The 21,804-nt window shown below is 35.7% G+C and overlaps 1 protein-coding gene across 4 annotated transcripts in view; it reads right to left on the bottom strand.

Moving 5' to 3' along the window:
• The window catches only part of LOC150092678 (uncharacterized), a 387,183-nt gene that overhangs the window by 92,070 nt on the left and 273,309 nt on the right, over window positions 1–21,804 (bottom strand). For all 4 annotated transcript variants that reach the window (XM_090414782.1, XM_090414783.1, XM_090414781.1 and 1 more), the window contains exons 17-19: window positions 17,718–17,980; window positions 16,068–16,280; window positions 3,220–3,354 (exon numbers count right to left, since the gene is read on the bottom strand). In XM_090414782.1, the coding sequence (XP_090270908.1) occupies window positions 3,220–3,354; window positions 16,068–16,280; window positions 17,718–17,980 (611 nt within the window). The remainder of the gene's footprint in view (window positions 1–3,219; window positions 3,355–16,067; window positions 16,281–17,717; window positions 17,981–21,804) is intronic.

Raw genomic sequence — 21,804 nt, forward strand, 5'->3', positions numbered from 1 at the left:
CTTTCACTTCACTTTTGCTTAACTTTTCTTCTTCACTAGTTTTTTCTTTTTTTGCCAAGCTTACGTCACTTTCATCTGCAGGGCGTTTCAATAGAAACCTGTCCAAGGAGCTTTGTTTCTTCCTCCCTTTTAGAATGTTTCTGAAATGAGTTAGGCAAGTGTCATTAAATAGTGCTGCTGCACGACCAGTTGCAACTTTTTCAGGGTGTTTCTTTTCAATAAAGTCCGAATTGGCAACACTTTCTTTATCTCACTTGAAGAGATAACCTCCTCTGCGGTGTATCAATCTCCTGCAGAACCTCCGTATGTTGCTGCATGTGTGGTTCTGTCAACTCCTCCGTTATCAGTTCCTCGGAATGTGTGGCGACAAGGTCTTTGATGTCTCCCTCATCCACCTCCAGGCCCATGGACTTTCCGAGGGACACAATCTCCTCCAGCACTTCCTGTTCAGGTCTAAATCCTTCAAAGTCCCTTTCAGCCACAGCCCACAGCTTTTTCCATGCAAAGGTCAAGGTCCTTTTTGTAACACCCTGCCAGGCCATATCAATAATTTTCAGGCATATGACAATGTTGTAGTGGTCCTTCCAGAACTCTCGAAGGGTGAGGTTTCTGCTCTCCGTAACCTCAAAGCAGCATCGGAACATGTGTTTGGTAAAAGGTTTCTTGAAATTGGAGATCACCAGTTGGTCCATGGGCTGTATGATAGGGGTGGTGTTAGGTGGAAAGTAGAGAACCTTTATAAAGCTGAACTTGAGGATGTCGTCCTCAAGGTTTGGTAAGTGGGCAGGAGCATTGCCAAGGACGAGAAGGGCTTGCAGTGGTAAGTCACTGACCTTGAGGTATTCCTTAACGGCAGGACCAAAGACCAAGTTGACTCAATGCATAAAAAACTGCCTGGTGACCCATGCCTTTGGGTTTGCCCTCCACATAACTGCAGTTTTTCTTTTAAAACCTTATGTGTCTTGAAGGCTCTGGGGGTTTTCTGAGTGGTATATGAGCAGTGGCTTGATCTTGCATTTGCACACAGTGCAAAGGTCAACATATCCTTCATGGGCTTGGGACCTGGCATCTTGTTTTCTTCTGCTGTTATGTAAGTTTTGCTTGGCATCTTCTTCCAGAAGAGCCCTGTCTCATCACAGTTGAAAACTTGTTGGAGGATGTATCCTTTGGCTTCGATCAATTCAGCAAAGGTTTCTACAAATTCCTCAGCTGCCTTAGAATCAGAGCGCGGTGCCTCACCATGCCTGACAATGGAGTGAATGCCGGTCCTTTTTTGGAAATTTTCGAACCACCCACGACTGGCTTTGAACTGCTCTTGTGAAGCCTCCTGTGCTGAAGTATCTGGGGTCTGGTGCAGCAAATCTGCGTAAATGGCTCGTGTCTTCTCGCAAATTATAGCCTCTGTCACGGTGTCTCCTGCAAGCTGCTTCCCCGTCAACCAAAAAATCAGCAGGTTCTCCATATTTTCCATGGACAGAGTTGCGTAGCTTTGAAATAATTTTAACGCCCTTAGTGTTTTGGTATCGAGTCCTTCTGCTTCAGAATAGTACATATTGTAGAAGTAGTGCGATCGTACTGCATTGCCAAGTCTATTACTCTTACGCCTTGCTCATGTTTGTCTATTATTTCACGCTTTAATTCCATGGATATCACCTTTTTCCTTTTCTCTACATACACCTTCATTGGACTCATTGTTATACGAAAAAAATTAGCTAAATAACTGTACATACAAAAAACAAACAAACAAAAAAAAAAAAAAATTAAAACTCAACACAAAAGAAATGCTTCTGCAGTGAGGTAAACATCTGAACTGAACGACGTGCAAGACTCAGGAATCTGAGCAGAGTGGTGGTTGTAACGTCACCGAAGCAGGCTCGTATCTCAAATTCTGGCTCGTAACTCAAGGCAAAAAAATCTACCTAGTGACGGCTTGTATCTCAAAAAACTCCTATGTTGGGGCACTCGTATCTCAAGAGGAAGGGGTAGACTGTCAACAAGATGAATGGATGGATGGTGTGTATGGAGTGATTGATCTTTGTCTCCAGAAAAGCATACAACAAGACCATGTAGCGAGGACTGGTGTGATACATCACCAAACATCTGAGTGACCGTTGCTTTTGTTGTCCAATAAATAGATGGATTTACAATGTAAATATAGATTACATATTACTTTGTATAATGTTCCATTTAATCAGTATGATTGTAGTGTTTTGAAAAATTTTTCTCTAGAAACCTTCTTGTAATGCCTTTTCCAGATCTATAAAACTTCAGTAAAGATTCTTGTTATTATCCGATGATTTATCAACTATCTTACCTGGAACACTTAGTACAGAAATTCCTTTGTAATTCATACATTCAGCTTTATTCCCATTTTTATAGATGGGGAACTATGACAGCTCTACGCCACTCATCTAGAATTTGACCTTCTGACCAGGCCCTCTGAATTATGCAGTATAGCCACTGCAAAACCTTTATACCACCAGAGTTGAGCATTTCTGGTCGAATATCTATTTCAGCTGCCTTTCCACATTTCAAGTTTTTTATTCGCTTTTCCTACTCCAAGAAATCTAGGATATAGTTATCTTCAGTTTTCATGTCATTTTATCTTTGATTCATTTTACAGCAATCTTTCCTCCATTGCAGAGTTTTTACAATGGCCTCCAGAACATTTTGCCACACTCCTAATAATTATTTTATATTTTCTTACCAGTCTTCCCATGACTTTTGTTTAGCTAATTTTACACATAGCTTAGCTCTCTTATATTTTTCTCTGTATTTTTTTTAGGACATCTGCTAGGAACTTTTGGTATGATTTCTTCTTTTTCAGGACTGTTTCTTTAACATCTTGTATCTACTATGGTGTTCTTATTGTTCTATCCTCACAAACAATTTCATCATATACCTTCTTGAATAAATCAATGTTTTCTTCAGAGTTTGCCACTAAACTACAAGGTTGTTGTTTCATTTTCAAATGTTGGTTTGATTTCAGATTAGCTCTGCTTACACATTCTTAAACATTAAAATGTCAAGTTATTTTGTTATAACTTTTTATGGTTCTGCCACTATTCAAAATATTTCATGGGGAACTTTTTTTTTTTTGTTAATACACAACCTTATTCAATCAAGATATGAAAAACTATCAATTAAATTGTTCAAATTTAATAATTTAGATGTAGTTCAGATTTAATTTAATAAATTAATATTTCATAAATAACATACCAAGAAGTTGATTCATTTTCTTCATCTGAGTCAGAACTAATGGTAATAACACTAACAGCAGGACTGGGTGTATCATGTATAACAATAGTCTGACGTTGTCTTTCTTGCTCAGGAGGGGAAACTACTATTTTTGTTCTGAAACAATGATAATGATAAAATTAAAATACTAAATGCTAAAAGTTGTCGGTATGCTTGTACCAGCATGCAGTTAATTAAGAGCAACATATATGCACTGGATAAAAATAATGTTAAAATACTAGAAACACATTTAGAGTTTGAAATTTTGCACAGCACTTTTTTCAGTATTTTATGGTATAGTGGAAAGGATGCAATTTGTTTCAATAATGAATTACTGTGAGTTGACATAATTAAAAGAATTATAAAAATGGAGAAAACTCATGTAAAAAAAGCTTTATTAATATAGAATTTTCACCCAAGTATCATAGACATCATCACAGAAAGGCAATTAAACAATAAACAGACAATTCTAAAAAGTGCAACCTGAGTAGTTAATGTAAGATAACTAAAAAGGTATATAATTTCCTAACTTATTAAAAAAATCACACACACACACACACACACACACACACACACACACAATCTACCAATAATTGTCTGGACACTTTAGTAATTTGCAGTTGATACCAGCAGGCGAACCCTAATATTGGGTATGTCCACCTTTGGCTTGGATCATCTCCTGCACCCTTTGAGGGAGGCTTTCCACCAATGTGCGGTAGACATCAGGTGGAATTTGTCTCCATTCCTCCATCAAAGCAGCACTGAGTTCAATGAGTGACAGATTGAGGACATGCCGCTCCAATTTGTCCCCCAGATGTTCGATGTGGTTGAGGTCAGGACTCTGCACAGGCCAGGCAGTCATTGTAAAACTCATCTCTTCATACCATTCCATAACAGCTGTAGCTTTGTGACATTGTCGTCTTGATAGTAACACAGGTTCGTTCCATAAAAACTCCAGTGTAGGCAGCATCTGATTATCCAGAATATCAAGGTACTGAGCCGCCTTCATGGAACCACAGACAACTAGTGGTCCCAGTTCAAACCAGCTGAATGCACACCATTACTACTCCACCATGAAACTTTGTGGGTACAACACACTGTACTAACAAGCATTTACCAGGCTGCTTCCACATTCTGCCAACAGACTGGAAACAAGTGAACCTTGATTCATCGTTCCAGAGTACCATTTTCCACTGGTCAATTGTCCAGTTCACACACTCTTTACATCAGGGCCAGAAGAGCTGCCTTGTTCGTTGTTGTGATGTTAGGCTTGAGTGCCACTGCTCTTCCATGGAAACCCAGTAAATGAAGTTCTTTTCATACAGTATTAGTGATCACCGTGGTATTACTGGCACTCTTGAACTCATCATGAATGGTTTGTGCCGATTAAAGCCAGTTTTTGCATGCCACCCTGGGTGTTTTCCTGCACTAGTGATGCCATAACATTTTCATTTGTTGATTACATCACCAACCACTGATTTCGGATGTTCCAGTTGAGCAGCAATGGCACATATGGACATGCCACCAATGTGACAGCCATTGATGACACCTCTCTCGAAGTCATCGAGTTCACATCGGGTTGCCATACCACTTGTATTCAACTGCTACGATGAAATACTGATTTCTACTATCTGCACACCAGTTTTAATGTTATTAAAAAACCTGGAATATTCCATAACTTCAAATAACAGAGATGTCCAAACGGTTATTGGTAGGCTGTGTGTGTGTGTGTGTGTGTGTGTGTGTGTGTGTGTGTGTGTGTGTGTGTGTGTGTGTGTGTGTGTGTGTAGACAAAATAAAGTTAGGAAAGATTTAAAAAGTACTATCTCTCATAAAGCGGATAGACATAGACTATCAGATCTGTTTAAGTTAGGATAACAGAGTAAGGTTTCATACATTTCTTCATGAAGATGTCTACGAGGAAACAAATTTTATGAAGAGCTCGTCTTGTTCCAATGAACTATGTTTAAGTGTTGATTGCATGTTCTGCAAATCCAAACTAATAAAAGTAAATTTTCCTTTTTGTCCAAAATGTCTGACATCTATTCTTATTATGGCTTCTTGCTCACTGTACAAATTAGCTATCAATCTGATAGTGTGTTGAGGAAAATCCATTCTTTTCATTACCTGCAAGAGCGAGGAATCTGGCAGATGCCTGGATAACTGAGATGTGGAGGTTTGTCTTTAGGAGAAGTGAAAAAGGTTAAGTTTTTCTGATAGGACAAAATGCAACAAAAATATTCAGTGGTTAACTTTTGCTATGTGTTCAGTAATGTTCAGTACATAAGGGATAGGAACGCGAGCTATTTCTTCTATATTGGAAGAGGTAGAGATACCATAACTGTTAAAAGCTCTTTTAATAAAAGAATACTTAAAGCCATTAGACAAAAAAAGGTGAAATTAATGTGTCTTAATTCTTTCTGTAAACGTTTGCCTGAAAAACAAAGAATGAGTATGATGTACTAGAGTCTTAATAGTTGCAGCATTTTGACTAGGATGGTGATGAGTTTTGGCATGGATATAGCAGCCTGTATGAGTCTTCTTCGAAAAAACTGAAAAATGTAGGCTACCATCTGCTTGATGAAGAATTGGAAGATCTGAAAAAGCTAATTAGTTACTTGCTTCTTCTTGTAAGGTGAACTGGATCTTGGGATGAAGAGCATTTAATTGAGAAAGAAACTACTGTAACTCAGAGGAAAAGTCATTCCAAACTGCAAAAATATCATCAACATATCTGTACCACTGTATAGATCAGTGTTTCTCAACGTGCGGCATATGTCCCACAGAGGGAAATTTGAATTTTTTTGGGGTGGGGTGGGGGGCAATTAGAAAATGTACACATACATATTTATGTTATACTTTTTCAGTCTGCACGGTTAGCCTAGTGGCTTTGCAACCATATGCCTGGGGAAGGAGTGTCCCAGGTTCGATTCCTGTCGGGAATCGAACGTGAGGAACTTCCTCAGGCATAGCCAAGTTAGTCGGTCTTGGGCACGGGCAGTAGGGTTTTTTCCGCCAGTTTATCTGACGTTTTTCATCCTGCAAGCAGGCAAACCAGCCTCGTGAACATACGCTGCTACAGCCAAAAATATCCCCCCCCCCCCCCCAGCGGCAGACTAAGCGACAGGTCAGTTGGGAGTGGTACTAACAAGAAGTCACATCTAAGTAACGCGTGGACCCTGCATAGGAGCATAGGAAACGGGAATAACGCGTAGTGAAAGAAGAAGATATTATACTTTTTCAGAACTTGGCTGACTATTATGATGGTGGAGGGGGAATCAAAATCTTTGAGACGTTGAGGTGGGGCATGATCCAAAAAACGGGAAACACTGGTCTAGGTAAAATGTTATCAAAAACATGTTCAAAAATATACTGTTTCTTAGATTTGTTGATATAATTTGTTTTTAAAGGAGAAATAACCAGAATGTATTACAAAATCACAGTCTAAAAATATCTGAAGGAAATTCTTTTTTGTATAATTCAATGGTGTTTAAAGGAACATTAGTAAACAAGGATACAATATCTAAACTAATCATAATATCCGAAGAATTCAGATGAAGAGCAGAAATTTTATTTTTCTATAAGTATCAGTTCTTCCAGAAGAAGAGGCAAGTAAATTAATAAAAATTTTTACATGAGTTTTGCTCCATCCAATTCTATTAAAAGGATGTAATAAGGCAGAAGCAGCTCTAGATTTTTTGTTTCCCCAAAGTAAAAAACATTGTTCTTTTTGTTGATTTTTGTATTTTTTTTTTTTACTTTATAATTTAAAAAAAAATGACAATAGAAAAATCTGTATTTCATCAAACAAAAATTTTTCCTATTAATATAATCACTTTAATTTTAATATAATCCCTATTCCAATTACGACACAGAAGACAAAAAAAAAAGTACACTGAAAGAATGCTGCCATGTGAATGTGAAATGCAGTTTTGAAATTTTGAAGTATTACTATTCTTAATATTACTATTCATTTGCATACAGGTCTACAAGCATTTGTTGAATGATTATAACTCTTACAGAAGATTTTGGAGGGCATGGGTTAGTATGTTGGGTAGACAGCCCTTCTTTTTTTTTATAAAGATAATTGTCTTGTTTAACAGTGTCAGAATCCATATTAGTGTGCAATGATTAAGTACGAGTTAATTGTAAGTGTAAATTAAGTAATTAATCATGGAATAATTTTCTTGCCTGGTCAGCCGAGTGGCTAGTGTACCCGCTCTCCAAACAGTCTGTGTGTTCGAATTCTGCTGTGGGCATAGACATTTGTGATTGTTTTTAGGTGGGAGATGAATTTCATTGCCTGGGGTGAGACGACTACCCTGTTTACTGGAGTACTGAATTGGCTTGAAAAAGTTTCATATTTGGTCTCTAGAGCAGGATTTCTAGACTGTATAAAAATAAATAAAAAAATTACAAAAAAATATAAAATTGATAAAAATGGGGAAAAAATCCTTAGCTCACCCATGATACAAATGTGCTGTAGGTTTACTGATAACCTACAGCACATTTGTATTTTTTTATTTTTTAATGTGGGTGGGAACCACATTAAAAAAAAATAGTAGTTTCAAACAGCAAAAAGTTTATTAATGATTTCCAAATTAAGCAATAAGGTTGTAACAGCAGGCAAAAATTTGGATCCATTTTAAACTCTTTTGCTATATCTAAGCAAATTCCTGAGAAAAACAAAATAAATGTCAGAATGAAAACATCTGTGCAAATGTTTGATATATAAAAGAAACTATTTTAAAAACAAGTGAAGAGATGCCATTCATTCACATGCAATGTGTGAAGTGATTCATATTTTCTACAATTAGAATCTTTTATTGAGCAAGAAATGAATTTCTAATTCTCAACTTTTGGCAGCCACATCAGAATTACAACTGTCATTCATCCTCATGAAAATTCAGTATATCATCATCATCAAATTCTTGCCATGTACCCTCAAGGGGTGTACAGGATATGATAGTACTACATGAAAAATTTACATCATTACTAACTTCCTATCTGCAATTTTCCTCCAGATCAGTCTGTTACTTCTCAAGACTCCAATATTATCAGATCTTATATTTCTATCATCTAAGGCAGCACTTCCCAAACTGCAGGCTGTAGGTTTTGTTGAGGGGGGCCGTGAAATAATGAAAACAAATTTAAAATGTTTTAAGACTAAGTAGATTTTTTTTATTTTAAAAGAAATGTATTTAACTTTTATTATTTCTTTTTTGTTATTTTTTATATTTTAATGGAAAAATTCACACATTGGTGTTGGTTCACAAACTTTGCTTCCTGCGTATTTCGGCGCTTAATGAATATTAGTAATATTGCTTATTCATATGTTTCATTTCAAAGCAGTGGTTAATTGTATTTACTTCGCATGCTCTCCAGGAAAAGCTCCAAATCTTCCTGTCCCTTTCATCAAGCATTCGTAATCAGGGACTATTGATATTGACTTTATATACATATCAAAACTCATTTTATATTATCACTGTCATCTGAGCTAGTTTTCTGTTACCAATAAAAGTTTCGCATATACTTCACACATGAAAAAAAGCTTAAACAAGTTCATGTGGGGAGATAGTAACTCCCTTGCAGTGGTAAACAACACTGCAACAACCCTCCCTAACAACCACTATACTGCAGAAGCAATAAAAACAAGGACTTTTATTATGCCAGTGAATAAGGTATGAGGAGTCTGTGTAATATATTTCTCAACAAAATGTGCAGTTAGAGACAACTGGGATAAAAACACACAAATAATTAATCACATGTCCCCTCATACAGAAACTATGCTGTATAGACTGAAACAAAACATTTGCATGGGCAAATACAGTATCTAACTAAAAACTATTCTTATTAATTAGATGTGTGCGAGTTTGATTTCCCAAAGCAGCAATAAAATTCAACCGAACGTGTTAAAAATCTTAAAAGTGTTAAAACTAAGTAATATATATAAATAATGAATGTTATGGCAGTGTCACATATGGAATTCGGTTGAAGAGAGTTAGCATTTCAACTCAATTGTGAGCAATACTTTCATCTTTTGGTTGTATGATCTTTTGTTAATACCGCACCAATCATATGCACATTTTAATAACCTGCCTTTGCTGTTTCACGTTAGGCTTAATTGCCGTAAAGGGAGAAAAGTCACAAAAGAGAAAAATGTTCCTGGTCCGGGGATTCCCTTATTCAGGTAATATTCACTAATTTCATGTTATCAGTCTGTGGTGTGCCAGTATCGGTAAGTGGTGATATTATTTGATCTATTCTACATTAAAAAGTTTAACACTGAGATGGATAAGTGGCTGATAAAAAATAAAAAAAATTCCCGCGAACAATCAGAAGAAGCAGAAACAGACTCAAAAAAAAGGACAGTATTTCATATTTTACCAGAACAGGCCGCATCATCTTCAGAACCAAACAGTAAGAGGCAAAAAATGTAATATATGCATTTGATTTTTGCAATATTTGCCGTGTATGTTTTGTATTAAACATAAATACAATAAATATTATAATAATATATCACTCTATTACAATTTTTTTTCGAGGGGGGCCGTGAAATATTTTAATTTTTGCAAAGGGGGCCCTGACATCCAGAAGTTTGGGCAGCACTGGTCTAAGGCACGTTGTACCGTATCAATCCACATATATCTTGGTTTTCCTCTGGGTCATTTTCCTGCCAACCTGGCAGAGAACACTTGTTTTGCCAATCTTTCCTCACCCATTCTGTTAAAATGACCACACCACCTGAGATTAGCTCTGCTAACGCATTCCTGGATGTTGACAATGTCAAGTTCTTTCCTAATATCCTCGTTTTTAATATGATATTGCCATCAGTGCCATCTGTTCACGCCTCTAATCTTTCTCAGAATCTCATATGTGCAGTCTCTAGTCGTTGGTCAGGTGTTTTACTTCTGACCCTGCACTCGGATCCATAAGTTAAAACTGGTTTGAACACTGTCTTGTACACAGCTAATTTAGTGTTCTGACTAATTTTTCTCTTATTCCATATGAATTTATTCAGCTGACTTCCCACCATACCAGCTTTGCTGATTCTGTTGTCTATTTCTATATTTAATTTACCATTTTCAGTAAAAATCGTGCCTAAATAGCCGAAATGTTTTACTTGTTCTATAAGTTCTCTGTTCACAATGCAGTTGACATTTTCAACAATTCTGCGTATTTTCATTGTCTTTGTCTTTTTATTGCTGACCTTCATACCATATTTATTACAATAGTTATTCAATTTAACCAAGGAATCTTGCAGGCTCGTAGCAGATTTATTGATAAGTATAACATTATCCGCATAAAGCAAGAGCTGGCATTAACATCTCCAATTTTGATATTGTGTTTAATACTGCTTTCCTTCATAATGTGATCCATATAGATAATGAATAACAGAGGGGATAATGTACATCGTTGTCTCATACCAGATTTAACATTAAACCATCTTCCTCTATTTCCTTCAATTCTAACTGCTGACTTACAACTCAAATAAAGACTAAATATTGCTTGATATAATACCCAATTGACACCATATAACTGTAGCGTATTGAATAGCTTCTCTCTTGGCACCTTGTCATATGCCTTTTCCAAATCGACAAAACTTAAATACAGATCTTTGTTATATTCCCATGATTTCTCCACTATTTGTTGTAAAGTGAAGATCTGATCCTGACAGCCTCTATTTAGCCAGAATCCAGCTTGTTCTTCACCAAGCTTTTCTTCTACAATTCACCGTTTCTCAGGTATACTTGCATAAATCTTACCAGGAACACACTCAGTAAGGAAATATCTCTGTAATTCTCACATTCAGTTTTATTTCCCTTTTTATATATGGGTACTATGAGAGCTCTACTCCAATCATCGGGAATTTGTCCCTCTGTCCAGGCTTTCTGAACTATGCAGTGCAGCCACTGTAAGACTTTTATACCACCATACTTCAGCATTTCTGGTCGAATATCATCTACTCCTGCTGCCATTCCACATTTTAAGCCTTTGGTGGCTTTTTCTACTTCAAGTATGGATATGTATTCCTGACTGTATGCCTGTCGAGTGTTTTTTACTACTGTGCTATCACTGCATGTTTCGTTTAGCAATTTCTCGAAGTAATTACTCCATACTTCAAGGATATCTTTTTCTCCCGTTTTCATGCCACCTTATCATCTCTAACTCCTTTCACAGTACTCTTTCCTCCATTTCTAAGCTTCTTCAACAACCTGCAAAATATTTTGCCACCTTCTTGATATTTATTTTCTATGTTCTTGCCAAAGTCCTCCCATGACTTTGACACAGTGTTTGCTAGTTTGACACAGTGTTTAGCTTTCTTACATTTGTCTCTGTATTCTCTCTAAGAGCACAAGTTGACTTATATGCCAGGAACTTTTGATACGCTTTCTTCTTTTCCTTCACTGCCTCTTTAACTTCCTGTGTCCTCCATGGAGTTCTTTCTTACATGTTATCTTTTCAATATGAAATTCAATTTTATCCTGCTCAAGACTAAGCAGTGATCACATCCAACTTCAAATCTTCTGTACACTCTGGTGTACTGCACAAAGGAGAAAACATCACTATCAACAATAACATAGTCAATGAGATTTTTCTTATTCCTAGCCTCTTCTCTCCATGTGAATTTGTGCACATTTTTATGTTGGAATATGGTGTTAGTAATAACCATGGCCTGATCAGTAATCCAAGAAATATTTGCCATTATTATTAGCTTTGCTCTTTTCTCCAAATTTTCCCAATATATTTTTGTATGTCTGACAATCACTTCCTACTCTGCTATTTAGATCCCCAACAAGGACCAACCTTCCCTTTTTCATTGTGTCAGATGCTTTCTCTAAATCCTCAAAAAATTCCTCCACTACTACCTTATTAGAACCTTCTGTGGGACCATAGGCACAAATAAGTCTCATTGTCCATTTCCCCACATCACTCTACCTGATAACTGCTGACATTCAAGAAGATTAGCTTCGTATTTAGTGTTGAATACTATGGCGACTCCTTCATTTCCTCGATTGTCATTGCCTGAATATAACATTTTGTATCAGATCTCACCAGTTTTTCTCTTTTTTTGTTTCAGTCACCCCTATTATGTCAATCTGGTACTTATCTAATTCCTCAGCTAGCTCCATTTCTTTGCCATTCAGGCTTCTTATGTTGATAGTACCGATCTTTAACTCTGGTGATGTCGAGTTCGGGTGTTTTTTCAGATTTGTTCCAGTAGCTGACTTTTTCGCTGTTCACCCTGCTTCCCTGGTGAAAACAACGGGGGGCTTGTTTAACCGGACGACGCCCCAGCCGGCATGAAATTTTGTCATGTTGTACCATCATTTTGTAATTTGGTTCATTTAGTACATATATATTCAGTACATTCGTATATAAATTCAGTACATATATATATATAAAAACACAAATACCAACTCTATTACATTTCAAAATGTAATAACTAACTTTTTTAGTTATTACATTTATTTTTTTAGTTAGTTATTAACCTTTTGTCAGCATGACTGCCCTGAATGCAACATTTGTTGTATATTCTTTGTTGCTTGCCAACATCTGGTGGCAAGCAACATAGAATAGCACATGCACATGCATTCAGTGCAATAATAGGGCAACAGCATAACTGAAGTGAATGTAAACATGATAGTGCTAGCATCTAGGAAATTGTCAACCTGGCACGACATCTGTACACGTCTACGCAGTATACAACAATAGAAAATAGTAAGAGAGAACCGAGATGGAGGGATATAAGAATCACATGGTCTAACTGGTGAGTTTCAATTGGACAAATGGTAGTGCAATACAACAATGCCCACAAATCACTACTCAGTTCCCGAGTAGTAGAATATCATAGGTTAGTGTCAGTTACTTATGTATGACTAATTCATTATATGTAAACTGCCATTTTGCAATATCAATGTTGATAAATTCTGCATGTTCACTTCTGTACAACATATTTAAAATGTTGTATTCACATTAAAAATCATGTAATTATTAATACTGCAAAATGAATCATACTCTGTCCTTTCAAATTAGAAGAAAAATGTACTATTGCCATATAACGTCACTTTATCTGACATTTAATTGTAAAATAATCTGAAATATGGACCCTATTTCATGTACATATTGCTATTTTTTTACATGATCTCTAACTAGTATGTACAAGTATATACTAGTAAGATCATTACGCATTTAAAATCCTCAACTACATCAATATAGCGATGTCAGAAATGAGAATATGTGCAATACAGTTTTTCTGATATGCACAGTTCAGGAGTGTACAGCTAACAAAAGTATGACTAACCTTGCTTCAGTATTACAAATGAGATTGTCCATTTTCATGTAACAATCTTTAATTTGCTTTTAAGCTGTTTCACTGTTTGAAATAATATCACCTTGCAATTTCATTTGTACAGATAGTGTGAGTAATTACAAGAAAAATTATCTCTGCAATAAGTATTAGTTTTTGTTTATACAACAGGAATGAAGAATGGAATGCTAAGGGAGAAAAAGCTTGTTGATGAATTTAAATTACTTAATTTTATAAATAAAGATATATATCAGGGCATATATTCCTGGTGTGTTAGGCATGCAGCACACACCCACGGAATAGCAATATCACCGATATTATATTTTTGCATTTATTTCTGTTCAAGCCTCCCCTAATTGTTTCCTATCTTTGCATTATTCCTAAAATTAAACACAATACAGACAGTCCGCAGGTTACAAATGAGATTCGTTCCTGACAACGTCTTTGAGTCGGATTTGTTTGTAACTCGAATCGCTAGTAAACAGCGCATATACAGTAATAATAATAATAACAATACTATAATGGCTCATATGTGGCAATAATAATACAGTGTAATACTGTAATAATAATAATACTGCCCCTGTACTGTAATAATAAGTTACAGAAACTATTATGCTCTTTCTTTTAATTCAAACAAAGAGAACATAAACAAAATTTAGGCTAACATCAACTGGAACATGATGATGAAGATGGCACTGAAGTGATTGTTGGAGAATTAGGATTTGAATCTGTTGCTGGAGGAGGGGAGCTTACCACTGAAGTTGGTTTCTTGAAAAAGGTATCTAGGGTTGTTTGCACAGCCTTTTTCTTTTTTCATCATAAATGGCCTTGTAGCAGCTGGTGGTCTCACTAACTACATGGTAAACCTTGGTAAATCGCTCAATGTTAGGATCTTACTCTTCAAGCTTAGCAAATCCTGCTTCAATGAGACAAAAGGATTCAGCTAATTCTTTTGTCATAAACTTTCTTGGCTCTGGATCTTCTGATTTGTGTTCTTGTGTTTCTATCAGCTGCTTCTCTATTTTCATTACGTCTTCATTGGTTAATTCTTGTGAATGGGAATGACATCATTTTCATTGATGTCTAATTGCAGTGCATTGCCACTCTCCACCACAGCTTTTTTGGCTTTGACGATGTATTCTTCTGTGAAGTCATGATAATCATCACAGAAACGAGGGCACAATTTGTTTCACATCCACTTCGTTGTTGATTTCTTCACTTCCTCACAAGAATCATCGATGTTTTTGATGGCATCCTTTATAATTGTTCTGATAGTTCAACGACTGAAGCCTAATGCTTTCCTAATGAATGATGGAGTCTGGCAACTCCGAAAGCTTAATTCTTTCTACTTTCCTTTCCATTGTAATCACCTTTGTCTTCACTGCAGGCTCACCTGGACTTGCAGTGGACTTTTGCTTTGGAAGCATGGTCATAAGGGTAATCACAGACTCACAAAATCGAATAAAAAATTTAAGATGAAAGTGATGCTGTGCATAAGCTACCGTATAAAAAATGGGACTAGCCGCTAGCATATAGGTGCTGCGTCAACGAACCATTTATGCCATGCCAATTTGTTTACATGCATGGAAGAAACTAGTTCCTGAATTATTAATTATCCTTATGGCCTTGGGAGTCTGTTTGTTAGTACGAAACACTGTAAGTCAGGTTGTCCTTGAGCTGGGGACCACGTGTACACTAATGATTCGTGAAGAGGGGAACACTTTTCAATAAGTAAACATTGCATCACACTCGGTGTTAACAGCCCAGGTGTGCGGTCACAAATACAGACACCTTGAGCCCTTTGAATAGACAACATACAGATGGCAGAGAGGGTCAAATTCTTAGCATTCCAGTGGTTTTAAACCATCCAGAAGGTGAGTCAAGGTGTGCACTGATCAACTAATCCAATTGAACATTGTCATTTGTCATGAGTTGCTGCTTTTGTTTTCTGAGTTCCATCTGTTTTGCACGCTTGAAGTGTGAATTGCCATGTTTAGAAATACATAATTTTCTATAAATAATTTACAACTTTTTTTGCCCATATTTCCCCCAATGGGGAAACGGTGTTGATGATCTACTGAACGTCCCATTTTCTGCCAAAGCTTTTGCAGATTATATGATTGTAGTTGAAGGAGGTAAGCCTCACTCTCCTCTTCCCACTGTCCCCTACTCTATGCAGATTTGGTTTATAATTAATTGATAAATTAAAGTACTCAAAGTTACAATACAATTAATTGCACTGGACCAATTAAGCTGAGCACTAATGCACTCTTAAAACTTTCATACATTGATAAAAATGCATAAGGGTCAAATTGGTGTGAAATTTTGTAGCAGGTTGCACAAGCCACACAACAGCACACTAAACCAAAATGGGCATGCGATGCCACTGATGTATATGAATATAAAATTATACCAGTGGAAGTTGAACAATGAATGCATATAACATAAAATAAATACTATCATCGTGAATTACAAAACAGTTTTTAAGGGCACAATTATTTAAAATCAAGTGACATACCTTCCAGAAAGCTTTACTTCTGAATTCTGCCAATGTGTGCCTGAAACCAGAGGTGTACGTGGTTGTTGTTGTGTACCTTGGCCACCACTTGTAGCATGTTCCCCGTTATGATTTTGTGCTAAAGCAGTCTCCCATTTTGGTGGTGAACTTTCTTTTACTCTTTTCTTCACAGGAGATAGCTGACAAGTGTTTACATCCTTCTCTTTGCCAGTTCTAGAAAAAATTAAACAAAAAATAAAATAAATGAAATAAATAAAATTTATTTATACCCACAAAATTTACTGCAAACTAGAGCGAATTAGCTTATTATTTCAGATATTGACTAAGATAAAGCAGGAAATTTAAAAGAAAAATAATTATGAGATCACACTCTTCTGTAAAAGAGAACATAAATTTTTACAAATATGGTCAATTTCATCGCGGCAAACTCACTCACTATGAAACATTACTGAAAAGTCCTTAAGTCACCACAGCACCAAATATGGTGACTTAAGGACTTGGAGGAGACCTCAACATTGCCTATCATGAATGCAGAGAACTGACTGGAGATTCTGACCTAATGTCCAATCCTCACCTTCACATGGGTTGCCCTGTTAGTAGGTATCTACTGAGTACTGAATGAACAAGGATCAGCTGGCAGTTTGGGACTTAGCCAACCAAACTGTACACTCTATTGGCTTAAACCACAAATGCACATGCTGGTACAACATGACGAGATTTCAGACCTGCTGGGGCATTGCCCAGTTAAACAAGGCCATGCTGTTTTCGTCAGGAAACTAGGGCAAACAGTGAAGAGTCAGCTACTGGAACAAGCTCCAACTCAAACATCTAGAAGAAGAATAAACTCAACACCAAAAGAACTGAAAATGGAATCATCAATATAAGGAGTATTAATAGAAAGGAAATCAAACTTGCTGAAGAACTGGAAAAGTACCATATGAACACAATTGGCATTACTGAGACGAAGAACACAAAAACAGGTGAGATCTTACTAAATAATAAGTATAGGAAGTTGTGATCAAGGATAGGAAGGAGTAGCAATAGCAATCAACACCAAACATGAAGATAAACTTCTTGATTGAAAGGCAATTTTCAAGTAGAATGAGTTAGTGGGGAAACTTCAAAATGGGGACACAGACAATGAAACTTATTTGTGACTATGGTCCTACAAAAGGTTCTTCCAAGGAAGAAGTGGAGGAATTTTTTTGAGTCATTAGAACAGCTGACATAAAGAAAATAGAAAAAAGTGGTCTTTGTTGGAGATCTGAACAGCAGAGCAGGAAATGAATCCCACCAACCATATAGGAACATTTTGGGAAAATTTGGAGAAAAGGGTAAAGCTAATAATATTTATGTATTTGAGTCTACAATTCACCTCTCAAAGCAGCTGAACCTTGATTTGTTTTAAAACTTTCTTCCACACTCTTCTTTTTAATATGAAATTCAATTTTATCCTTCTCAAAACTAAATAGTGATTGCTTCCTCTTTCAAATATTTCAAATCCTCTGTATACACTTGCCCTGAACCAGTGGAAAAACATTGCTATCAACTATAACGTAGTCAATGAATTTCAGAGTCTAATAAGCTAACTGGCTAAGCCAGATAGTGCATAATTTACTCAGGATAAGCTAAAGATGACTGTTTACTTACCTTAATTTTGTCTGCCTCTTTGATGTTGAAGAAACATTCAAAGTGATGGGACCATTTCCTCCTAAAGCTCGCTGAGAAATCATTGTCTGTTGCTGGTGACCAGGAACTACAGCACAATGAGCTGGATTTGGATTGGCTGCTGCAGCAACAACTCCCCAGGGTTGTTGTAAACTTGGAGCTGCTAGAGTCTGCTGTGGAAGGAGAGGGTTTAATTGGCCACTGCGTTCTCGTAGATGATCATACATAGTACTTTCATGCAGCTCCTCAATAATAAGAAAAATGCCACCATATATCATTATTTATAACAATTACACATAAAATATTAACAATGCTGCACCAAATTTGCACAAAAACCTACAAAGATGTTTTGTTAAAAGATCTCAAACTATTAAACTTCAAATAACACAAAATTATTAATTCTGATAATTCACTATAATGAATGCCTCCAATCTCTGCAGTTTACTTTATCATAGTAACAAACTATTTATAGATATTCTTATTGTATGAATAACTAAGTGCTGATATAGTATGAAAAACAGTAAAACAGAAATTTATTATACATGGCACATCTAGGAATGTATCTCTCCGAGTTAACACTGACACATCAATAACAAAGATTTCATATGGGCAGCTGATACAAAGGGCATGACAGTCAGCTATTTTGTATATGGGATATAATTTGTTATTCTATTTCCAGGTGGAAGAAAGGAGCCAGTTACAAAATGGATCAAATCATTCATTCAGAATTATGACATATTCATCAGTTACTGAATGAGAAAAATGTCAGCAATATATGGGAATCTTTGAAAAAGTGCTTAAATGGATGGTATCTGAATATTTCTAGTGGTTGAAGAATAAATAGGTTGGGAGTGAAATGGATGCACAATCTTATTAAGCAAGTAATCCACAAGAAGATGATGTAGAAAGAATATCGTGGGAATAAGAATTAGGAGTTATGAAATATATAAAGCTCAGGTCAGAAAACTAACGAGTATTGTGCGGAAAGCTAAATCCAAGTATGAAAAAAAATTGGCCATGAAAGCTAAAGGCAATCCCAAAGAATTTTATTGTTATGCAGCAAGCAAAAGAAAGAATGGATGTGGAAGAATAACTGATTGAATGCAGATGATACTTTAGTGTCGGAAGCTAATGAGATTGTTCAATTAATGAGTGCTCACTTTGCTAAGATATATCAACCAGGTGTATGTAACATGGTGCACAGTGCTACTGCTACATTGGATGAATAGTTAGAGTTCATGAAAATGAGGTTGAAGAGCTGCTGCATAACATGGATAAGAATATGTCAATAGGGACAGATGGAATATCAGCCCATTTGGTAAAGGAATGTTCAGATGAATTGGCTAGGCCAGGGATGGGGAACCCTTGGCACGGCAACGACTTTTTCTGGCATGCAACCCAAGGCTCATCTTAAAAAAAAATTAAATAAATAAATACATATCCAACATCTTCGCCGAGTTGTATATTTTAACTTAACAGAATACAATTTTATTAAGTAGAGTGATACCAAATAAAAATGCAATAAAAAAACAACCACCATCAAACTGTTTTAATAATAATAAGTAATAAGAAAATGAAATAAACATTCGATTTCCAGCCATCTATCTCTGCGATATACTGATGTACAAGTTGTGTCCCATTCACTTGGTGCATCATTCGCCAGATGACTCCTTTACCATCATTTTATATATATGTATATTTTTTTTCAGTGTTTCTTAAAGAATCGGTTTTCTAAAGTGTGTATATATGTGTGGATTTGGATTTAATTAAACATAAATTATTGTTAAAGCAATGTGAAATGTATTATCGATATTCAGGATTACGATTGTTATCTGTTATGTGATTAGATGACATGCATGCCCTTCTCTTTCATTTGCATTTGTATTGGTGCAGGTAGGCTTTTATTGTACTAATTTTTGGTTTGCTTAACTTGGTAGGTATGCAGAGAGTGATTATGATGAGATTTTCTGAGTCCAAATTATAATTTTTGTCAGTGTCCATACATCTCTGTTCACAATTTTACACCCCATGATCTGATTTTCATAAAAGTTGGATGCTGTATGAAGAAAGCAATTATTTTTTGTATGTACCTTGTGGCTGTACAACTTTGGTCATTCAGTTGTAATTTACTTTTTTTCCTTTTTTCTTTTGCTTTATTCCCTTATTGACTAACTTTCTTTCTTCTTCCTTTTTTCTATTCATATTAATGATATATATATAAAAATATACTATTATCATGTATTTTATTTGCTTCCTACTATTTTTAGATTGTACAGAAGGTAACAACCACCAGCAAAGAAACAGACATTCAAATGAAGAGGATATTAGAGAATTTAAAGAATACTGGACTAAAAAATTTGGTATGATTTGTAGGACTTCTTCTGTAAAGAGACATTTTGAAACTGTTCATAAGAACTTAAACAAATAAAGTGAGCAAGAACCAGGAGAAGTAATTTCTCGTGAACTGAGCCAAGACAAAAAACAGACCGATTTCATTGAATAAGGATAGTTCCAAATTAGTTGCTGTTTTGAGGTTTCAAAAGGTATTGCCCAAACATGGAAAACCACTCAGTGATGGGGAGTATATTAAAGAAAAATGGCTAGAATGTGCTCCTTTTCTTTTTGACAACCTTTCAGAAAAGGTAAAAATTATTCAGTGCATTAAAGATTTGTCTGCGAGTAAAAAAACAGTTACAGATAGGATATTTAGGTTGGAAAAGAATACAGCAGAACAATTAACAAAAGATTTGGCTTCATGTAAGTTTTCTATTCGTAGATTACAGAACAGACATTACATCATCAGCTAGGCTAGCAATCTTTGCTCGATTTTGTAGGGTTGACAAAGTATGCAAAGAGATGATTAACCTTGTAACAATACCTGAGAGTACTACTGGGGTTGAAATATGTAGGTAAAGCAGTTTTGAACGAATTATCTATTCGGCAAATTGATATTTCAAAAGTGGTATCTGTCACAACAGATGGCACACCCAGCATGACTGGTAAGGAAGCAGAGTTTGTAAATTTGTTTGCAAAACATGTAGGTCATCCACTGATAGGTTTTCATTGCATCATATATAAAGAGACTTTATGTGCAAAAGATAGCCTAAAGTAACTTCAAGAAGTGATGCAAACAGTAACCAAGGTTGTTCATTACATTTCTGCATGTGCTTTGAATAAACGACAATTTCAGAATCTACTGAATGAAGTGGATTGATGTACAAAGAACTAATAATGTAAAACAATGTTCATCGGCTTAGTCAAGGTCTTGTTCAGAAATGATTTGTTAAATGCCTGGATGAGATAAATCCCTTTTTGAATAATCAACAAATGTCTTATAAAGAAATGTATGACATCGTGTCGGTTTGTAAACAGATGTTTTTTGCAGATTTTTGTGAACACTTAAATGGCTTGAACCTTAAACTACAGAGCTTTCATAATACTCTTGTCACGTTTGATGACATAAAGGCATCTGAAATGAACTAGATTTAAGAGAGATGTAGAGTAAGATTTAGATATTTTCCAAACCTAAAGAAATACATCAATGATCTCCAAAAGGATGACAAAGCAGACCACCTATGTCTTCAAAAACTATTTTTAAATGCCATTGTGTCAACTGTTGAGCAGTTTTCTCTAAGATTTGCTAAGTTCACAGAATTAGAAAAGACTGCAAAATTCCTTAAGTTTCCAGACACTATAAAACTGGTTGAATTAAACTTGCAGATGTTTTCGTGGATAAATACGAATGATTTTGAAATGCAGTTGATTGATTTTCAAGTAGCTCAATTTGGAGGCAGAAATTTGTTGACCCCAGAGTTGACTTGGAAAATATTGAAAAAGAGCAATTAGTGGTAACAGAAAGAGCGTAAAATCTCTTGTGGTGAAAAATATAAATATTTTTCACCTATATCGATTTTACACAGGCCGTAAAATACTTATAAATAAAAGTGTTTATAACATACTGTAATGTAATAAATTTTTTAATATAATGTTAGAATAATTGAATGTAGAACCACAAGCAATTGTAAGTAAAAAGATCAGACAGGATTAGGCTGGTAAACTGTAGGTCAAC

The sequence above is a fragment of the Typopeltis vanoorti genome, chromosome 25, assembly GCF_054136105.1.
Source record: "Typopeltis vanoorti isolate ZY-2024b chromosome 25, IOZ_Tvanoo_1.0, whole genome shotgun sequence".
Taxonomy (NCBI): domain Eukaryota; kingdom Metazoa; phylum Arthropoda; class Arachnida; order Uropygi; family Thelyphonidae; genus Typopeltis; species Typopeltis vanoorti.